This window comes from Rhagoletis pomonella, unplaced genomic scaffold, assembly GCF_013731165.1.
Source record: "Rhagoletis pomonella isolate Grant_MI unplaced genomic scaffold, Rhpom_1.0 Rhpom_scaffold_00009, whole genome shotgun sequence".
Classification (NCBI taxonomy): Eukaryota; Metazoa; Arthropoda; class Insecta; order Diptera; family Tephritidae; genus Rhagoletis; species Rhagoletis pomonella.
In genome coordinates this window covers 6983938-6993195 of record NW_023458563.1, presented here as the reverse complement: position 1 = coordinate 6993195, position 9258 = coordinate 6983938, and the positions used below count along the sequence as shown (strand labels likewise).

Below are 9258 nucleotides of genomic sequence, written 5' to 3'. Positions count from 1 at the left end.
TGTATTTGTTTAATATCGGCATAAAATGAAAGCTGTTATGTCAAAAGTATGCGGAAGCAAATAAAAAAAAAATTAAAAAATTCATGAATACCGTTTTAGTGAAAAATAAAATTGAGTAATGCGGACAGTTCTTTAATCTTCTTTAATATAAAAATTAATATAAAAATAAGTAGGGTTTTCCTTCCTGACGCTATAACTCCAGAACGCACGAACCGATTTTCACGGTTTTGCATTCGTTGGAGGTTTATAGCTAGGAAAATTCAGGAAAAATTTCAATAGAAAAGTATATGGTGTGTGAGTATCCCCCACGAAAATAAGTATGTTTCATTTAAAGTAGATGGTGCCATTGTTTAACAGCTATTCATTGTACTTTGCTCAGTTAATTTCATGTGACACTAGCGAATACCCGGCGTGCTTCGCTGCGCCTTAAAAGTAATTTTGTTTTGTTACTCCCTCTCACAACATTTGAAAATATTATTTAATATTGCTGTACATATTTGTATAGTAGGGAGATTTTTTCAAATTATATAAATATACGTTATTTGAATATTGAATCAATACACGTTTGAGGAAAGGGTGCGATAGTAGACTCCAGTTATAAGATTACTAGCAATTACCCGGCGTGCTTCGCTGCGCCTTAAATGTATTTTTGTGTTGTAACTCTCCCCCTAAGCTCTTATGGCCTCATTTACAAAATATTTTTAAAGAACTTTATGAAGTTAGATTTAAAAAAATCGATCTATGAAGCATTGTTTATTTTTTTTTTGAGTTAATATATTTTCGAAGGTAATTAGAAAATATGTAAAGAACCGACTTTCTCTTGGAAATTTAATTTATAATCTTATAACTGGAGTCTACTATCGCACCCTTTCCTCAAACGTGTATTGATTCAATATTCAAATAACGTATATTTATATAATTTGAAAAAATCTCCCTACTATACAAATATGTACAGCAATATTAAATAATATTTTCAAATGTTGTGAGAGGGAGTAACAAAACAAAATTACTTTTAAGGCGCAGCGAAGCACGCCGGGTATTCGCTAGTATGGAATAAAACCAATAATTTTTATGAAAAACCATTTTCCAAAACAATTTAACATTTATTGAATGCAAACAGGTACACGTATCAGTTGTACTTGGTACTAGTATAATAATAATAACAAAAATGTCTTACATGTAAGAGTTCAATTCAGTACTAGAATAATAATAACGAAAATGTCTTACATGTATCAGTTCAACTGGGTATTAGTATAATAAAAATAGCAAAAATGTCTTATATATAATCTTAATTTTAGTTTAAATACTTTTGTAATTATGGGACTCAGAATTCAAATTTTTTTAATAGTTTTTAAGGCATTTGGAAAACATTATGCATACCACCATTGGCAAAGTGAAGCGATTTGTTCTATTTGTTTTGATCAAATTCAGATCTGAGAAAATGCGCTCTGCAGCGGCAGAGCTGTGTGGAAAACATAACAAGTTAAAAATAAAAGAAGTTAGTTCGAAATATAAAAAGTTATTTAAAGCATCTTTTAGCTCGCTTACTCCCCCCCCAAAAAAAACTGTTCTATGTCTTCAACGCAATCTATTTTATTATCGAATTTCAAAAGTTGCCATTGCATACAAATTTTTTCTCTGTCGCTTTCTTTATACAAGTTAGGGAAATTGCTTAAAACATTTAAAAATGTCGAATTAGCACTTTCTTTATATGATAATGGATCAAAACATGCAAAGCTTTTCAAAATTTCACTGTTAAAATCAAATCTCTTTTTTATTTGCAAGCAAAGTTCAATATAACATAGCAATGTATTCAGCAGAATATTTTTTTTTTATTGTTAAAATTTGTACTTCACTTAAATGTGCTGTTGATATATATGTCTCTGCGGCACAAGTAATATATACTTCCTTAATAGGTAAATGATTATCTGGGTTACAAACGTCTATATCAGCTGGGTTACTTGGCATACAGTTTGGTTTGACAAAAAAACTTATATTGAGTTTATAGTTACTTTCAAAATTGTTATATAATTTGTGCAATCTGTATGTTCGCCCAACTCAGCAGCACGACCGCTGATTACTAGGCCTTGCAAAGGATGGATCAATGCTTCGAGAAGCAAACAAATTTACTAGGAAAGAAAGTTGCATCAATTTTTATTTTTTCCAATTTCAATTTTTTATTTTTTATAATATTTTGTATTTCACATGGCACGCTTTGATTTAGAAGAACAAATTCAGAACAGTTTTTGACACTTTCGATACCAGAAGCAACAACAAAATACACCCAAATGTTGTTTTTGCTCTACTGATACTACCTGTTTAATGTGCCTTGGTTCACACCGTCATCGAAACAAGATATGAAGAATAACTGCAACGCGCTCCACTGGGACAGTAAACGATCAACAACTTGCTTCAGTGATAACCAGCGAACGTTGGACACTCGAAAAATTTTATGATTTTTAACACCAACGTAGTTTTGAAACTCGGAAAATTCATCCACCCTTTTAGCAATATGCCCGAAGAAATTCGAGTCGGGGAAGCTCTTTGCGGGTAAATCCGGCATGTGGTGCAGCAACACAAACATAATTAAATTCAATTCTGCACTTTTTACCTGTTCTTGTAGGATGTTATCTTTGGCTGTAGCCATCGCCTGATCGATATGGGTCTGGTTCCTCTTAGTAGCGTAGTTTTTTCTATGGAGGGGGCTCGTCTCGTGCCGCTTTATATGCGTTATTATGTTGAATAAGGATTTGTTGCATATGGCACAAAAGGCTTTTTCATCCTTCTCAGAAATCCAGACGAACATTTCCAACCACTGTGAACGAAACTTACGCCGATATTGAGCACGAGATGACGACGGCTCCACATATCTATGAACACACAAAACGAATTTGACAAAATAAGAAAAAATTAGCAATAATACAGAAACTTACTCATCTTCAGACCCAGATGACAGCAATGAGCTCGCCCCTTGTTCAGCAGTCCTGTTTGGTGGTATTCCTGTCACAAATCTATCCATGTTTATGTATGCACGTGGTGGCTTATGGCGGTGTCTGCAGCAGGATTTTCACGTGTTCCTTTAAGACAAAATGTTAATTATACACCAAAACATATACACAAATAGTAAAAATAATAACAATATGCAAATTTTAACAGTATATTCTATTAAAAATTGTTTAATACTTACTCGATTTTACTGGCTACAATTCTTGTGCCGGGCTGGTTCGTCCATTACGCTCAAAAGTAGAAAGGAAAAAGGAAGGAAATGTCTGCGGTTGACAGTAGTGACAACTTCACATTCCCAATACTTGAAAGGTTCGTTCAGTGAACGACAATGAACTTTTGGATGTATGTTACCACAGGTGCACGACATGTTTTGAAATGCATACAAATTTACAAATTTTTTTTATTTTTTATTTGGAAAAGTATCAAAATTGAAAAAAAGTATCTCTCCAAAATTCGTCGAAAAATGTATCACTTTTGATCCACTTGGATCAAAACGGTCACACTGATCACATTTGACACAATCGCCCCTATTCCGATTGTCGGAACGACAGTCGTTCGTCGATATTTGAGATTTTCATTGAGGTTATGAGGCAACCAATGACATAATCTACAACAAATTTGTATTCCTATTATCCTTTCGAAATGAAGAAGTATTGAAAACGTGTTAAAATCTGTCGTTAATGTTTTTTATTTACGACATAATTCAACGAACGACTGTCGATACGAACGACTTGCGACAACCATAATAGGGGTGAATAATTATTTTTACATATTTTACTTTGACATCACTAATTAACAACTATAAATAAAAATATCACAGCCTAATGTTTGTTATCGCTCATCTGCTCGTCAAATGTGTCCAATTGCTGCCCGATATGCGCAATTTATGTTATCCACGTCTTCTTTGAAGGTCATCGCGTCCTGTATTCTTTGTTGTATTCGCAGAACTTCTAATGTTAATCTTGTCCTCTCCCTCCTTTCTACGTCTAACATTTTGGTGTTTTCGAAGTCTGCTGCGTGTCTGCTAATTATTAAGTGTTGGGCTAGTGCTGTTGTTGTCTTTTTGTGCTTTGCGTCAGCTGTTTTAAAACTACCGGCCGAAAGAGCTCCTAAAATAACAAAACGATAATTTGAAAACTGGCCCGAAAAATAAATACATGAGATATTTTTGACAGTAAATTGGCGGCGTGCGTGAATATTAGGTTAGCCTGTAAACCAATAATACATAGAGGGAATACGGCAAAGATAGAAGGAGAAAAAACATCTATCTAACTTATTTTCTATTCTGGCATAAATTATAACTAACAGTTGGTACAATAGTAAGACATACATCAAATACATACTTAAGTATAATTGTTCTTATGTTCTAGTGCCGATAAGAGCATTAACGTCAGTTCCGCTGATCACTAATTCGGGCTCTTCGCCAGGCTTTAGCCGCACAAATATTCTCCAACGGATGGAAAACGCCGATGCCAATCGTTTATTTCGCCTTAACTCTGATGCATATGTCATTACTTCTCGTTGAGTTTTTGATCCGGTAATTTGCAGAGAAAAGTTTCACAATAATTGGGCAATTGCCTTTTACGCTTCGCAGACGAAAAACGTCACGTAAAGGTGGAGGTTTGTGCTGAGCTGCTTCACAAAAATTTGCAAATAATTCAGGCAAACACTCACCAGCTGCTTGGGGGATACCGTTAATTAAGATCCGTGGCGACTGCACTGCTTTCAAGAGCAGTGAGCTGAGCCTTGGTCGCAAGGCGTATCAATTACAAGCAGTAGCTTCTTCTTATGAGCACGGTTATTTCAAATTATCGCCTATTTTGCTTTGCTTAAGCCTGGTTTTCATTAGGTCATATTTGACGTCAAATGTTGTCAAAATAATGACTACGGGTTGTCATGATCAATGGCATCCAAATGAAAACGGCCCTCGCCGCTGATGTGACAGCATTCGAAAATCAAAATGTATTTGCCAACATGTTGGCAATTTTGATTTCGTTTGTCATGCGAACAGTTGATTCTAGCTACCATACGGACCGTTTAGCTACAAAAAAGACAAAAATGCAGTTCGATAGAACTTTTCACGCAGATTTCAACCATACCCAAATTATTTGGGGCGAGTAAAAAACAAAGAAAATATAACAGGTTAAACTTCAACTTTCCTATTTTTTATATGTTTAATATGTGGCCGTTCCATTAAAGTGGCTTCATTCATCATCTTTTAAGCCATCTGTCAGCTCTGTTGATATTATTGATATATACTGATATATGTTGGAAAACACTCCGGAATTGAAAATAATCTTCTATCATCTTTAAAGCTTATTAAAAAGGATGCGCCAACTGACTTTTTAAAACGTGTCAACTTTAAGCTTGGGGTACCTAAAAACTCATTTGCCGGAAGTCTGGCCCGCTAACGTCACCGTGCGTCCTTTTCTTTTCTTTTCAAAGGAAAATAAATCCGTCAACTCAAACATAGCGGCTAAAAAATTTTCGCATATATTAAAAAATATATTTTCACAATGTATCTGGTATGAGGACCAAAGCAGAGATAGTTCATCGATTAAGCTCTCACCTCGATTATGACGTCTTTGTAATTATCGAAAGTTGGTTAACTAGCAACTTCTTCATTTCCGAGTTCTTCGATGCAAACCTTTATAGTGTTCTCCGGAAAGATAGAGAGGAAATCAAAACTGGGTGTTCCAGAGGCGGCGGCGTGTTAATTGCTGTACAGCGGAAATTCAGCTCATCTTTAGTTCAGCTACTTACCTTATACGAGCCGATTAAAACTCCACTTAATACGAGCCGATTAAAACTTATTAATATTCCTACACTTTCCAGCCGCAGGCAAATGCTTGGTAAAATTTTTATAGTTAAACTACTAACAGGCTCAATTTCAAGTCCGCTTCTTCTTGGCGAAGTTAGCCTTAATATTCCCTCCCGGGTATCAAGACACTTTTGCCCCCTATTTCCGAAAGCTTGTAAAACTAATTTTGAATTGCACGACCCACTCCGTTGCTTATGCCAGGATTTTAACTCTCATTCCAGCACGTTTGATATATCAGATCCGCTTTTCAGCATTAAGAAATCGATACTGTCCTCTCTCAATAAATGAATCATTAAAATAAAGACATAAAATCGGCTGATGAATTTAGTTCTGTAGCTGAACAGTTTTAGATCTCGACACTTAACAAACTCCTGCCTATCGTGACTCGGCGCAAAAATTGAAAATACTGGTTCCGTACGTCATGCGGACTGCGCCCCTCGTGCGGATGGGCGGGAATGGAGGGTAAAAACCGTTGGGATATTATTAATTCCGATTCCCTCCTCGATCTTCTTTGCGTTACTGTGCGGGGCTCTTTCGGCCAACTGTTCGAGTGTGCGTCATATATCCCTCCCAACAGTAATGACGAGATTTATAAATGTCACATTAATAATTTAGTTTATCTAAGCTCTGAAGTTAAAAATCACCATATGTGTGTCCTTGGCGATTTTAATCTTAATAATATTTCTTGGAGTAACTTAAGTAGTTCATCAGTGTTAACGCCAGTTAATGTGTGCAATGTCAATGATACTTATGTTACTGATAGTCTCTTAGGTATTGGCCTTTCCCAAATTAATCATTATTTTAACGACTTTAATCGACTTTTATACCTAATTTATTTAAGTGACAACTTAAATCATCAGCTGGAGGTATGTGATTCACCAATTTCTCCGCGGAATGCCCACCATATTCCTTTAGTAATTAAATACACTCCAATTCTACGAATTCTTTTCTCCATCGCCTAGTACTTTGCAACCAATTTTTAACTATAATCTATGCAACTTTAATAAACTTAACTCACAATTGCTAAGAATCGATTGGAACACGCTCTTTACTAAAATGGATACCACCAACACCTTCACCATATTTAAATCTCGTGTTTTTGATCTCTGCGTGGATGTGGGGAACATTCACTAGGAAACCCTATAAATTACCATGGCACACAAAAGAGTTGAAACCTCTGAAAAATCTGAAGAGTAAAAAAGTTCAAAAAATCCGGGCACACTTTGTACCTTCAATGTTATCAGCGTTACCGTAAGAGTTTCAACGCCCTCGATAAGCGTCTACATGATAGGTACTTTAAAAACTATAAATCCAACATCAAAAATAACCCAACAGTTTTTTGGAGTTATATAAAATCTAAAAAAATCAAGTTCTGGCATACCTTCCTCCGTCTTCTACAGCGATAAACATGCGACCACTCTTGTTGATGCTGCTAATCTTTTTTCTGAGTTTTTTTGTGCCAATTTTATGTCCGATTCTGATCTACCTTTCGATGATTGTTTCCTTTCCGACTCGTCACTGTCTTTTAGTTCGCTTTTTGTAACCAAAGAAGACGTTAGTAGAGGCATAGAATCGCTAAAATCCTCCAAACAAATGGACGCGGATGGACTTTCGGCGATTATTTTTAAAAAGTGCTCATCCCTGATTGAGCCGCTAACGCTTATTTTTAATAAGTCCTTAACATCCGCCGTTTTTATAGACGACTGGAAAGAGCATCTATAACCCCAATTTATAAAAGCGGTAGCAAGAGTGACGTAAGTAATTATAGACCTATCTCGAAATTATCCACGGTCACTAAAATTTTCGAGACTGTTGTTAAAGTCAAACTCTCATTCGCAATTAGTGGTCTTATCTGCTGTAACCAACACGGATTTGTCAAAGGTAGATCAACAGTAACAAACCTTGCTGTTTTTACTGAAGACTGCTTCGCTGCCTTTCGTGAAGGGAATCAAGAAGATTGTGTTTACACAGATTTTTCGAAAGCCTTCGACAGAGTTTCACATACAGTGTTAGCTTCCAAACTTTCGGCTTTAGGTTTCCATGCAACTTTTCTTTAATGGATTAAGTCCTATCTGAGTAATAGACTTTGTGTGGTTACCTTAGATAATGTCTCCTCCCGACCTTTTGTTGCACCTTCAGGTGTGCCCCAGGGCAGCATCCTAGGACCTTTGTTATTTACGTTATTTATTAACGACATCGGCTCTCGTTTCGCAACTTCTAAATTTCTGCTATATGCAGACGACCTTAAGATTTACTCAATAATAAAAAAACTTGCAAGACGCCTTTGTTCTTCGGTCGGAACTCGATAATCTTGTGTATTGGTGCGCTCGCTATCGTCTTAACTTGAATGTAAATAAATGTTATTACTCTTCCTTTACGGGAAAGCAAACTCCTATCTCAACGTGGTATCATATCTCTGGGGTCTCCCTCAAATATGTTGCTGAAGTTAAGGACTTGGGTGTATACTTCGATACGAAACTCAGCCTCAACCCATATTAATTATATTGTTTCGAAATCATATGCCATGTTGGCTTTTATCCGTCGCAACAGCTCTGCGTTTACGGACCCGTACACACTGAAGTTTCTTTATATATCGCTAGTAAGATCAAGACTGGACTATGCTTGTTTTATTTGGAGACCATATATTGCCTCGCATATAAGCCGAATAGAGCGAATTCCAAAAGGTTTTCATCAAATGGGCTCTTCGCTCACTGAATTTCAGTGAACCTATACCACCTTACGAATCTCGTTGTCAGCTTTTGGCTTTAAAGCCCTTATATCATAGGTTTGCATTTCTCGCTTGCTCTTTTGTTGCAAATGTTATGAACAGCTCCGCTGACTGCCCAACCCTTTTAGAAAAAATAACGTTCAATGTCCCTTTTCGTAACCTACGCCATTCTCAATTGTTCTACGTGGAGTTTTCTAAGTATAATTACGCTAAATTTGCTCCACTCTCAAGAGCCCTCTTAGAGTTAAATAATGTTCCAAATCTTGATCCGGCACTACCCCTTGCAACAGTCCGTACCCTCTTACTTAGCTACTTTAACTAGTCTTTAAGTAAAATTGTTCAGTAGTCAGTAAGAATATATTGTTCATTTGACTAATATCATATAAATAAATAAAAAACTACTTGACCGATTAGAAAAGTATTGATGCCAATTCAAAGATAATTTTAATAGCGTTTTTACGACGTATTTACTATAAACATTTTTAAGCCAGATTTTTGGTAAACGCTATTTAAAAAAAATATATATATAATTTCGATTTTTACTTAATATAAATTTTTGTAGCATTAATTATGCAATTTTCTTCAAAAAACGTAATTTAATGAAAAAATTATTTTTTTTTGTTTTTTGGTATTTTTAACTTTTTTATTTTTTATTAATTAATCCCAACGGCTTTTTACCCTCCATTCCCGCCCAACCGACACG

General features: G+C 35.7%; 2 protein-coding genes across 4 annotated transcripts in view; both read right to left on the bottom strand.

Annotated features, from left to right (window-relative positions):
- The window catches only part of LOC118745560 (flocculation protein FLO11-like), a 537740-nt gene that overhangs the window by 368387 nt on the left and 160095 nt on the right, over positions 1 to 9258 (bottom strand). The gene's annotated exons all lie outside the window — the stretch shown is intronic.
- LOC118745561 lies at positions 2297 to 5794 on the bottom strand. Its single transcript, XM_036479038.1, has 2 exons — positions 2934 to 5794; positions 2297 to 2870 (listed from the first exon to the last, which is right to left on the bottom strand). The coding sequence occupies exons 1-2, from the start codon at positions 3017 to 3019 to the stop codon at positions 2312 to 2314; spliced, it is 645 nt and encodes a 214-aa protein (XP_036334931.1). The 5' UTR covers positions 3020 to 5794; the 3' UTR covers positions 2297 to 2311.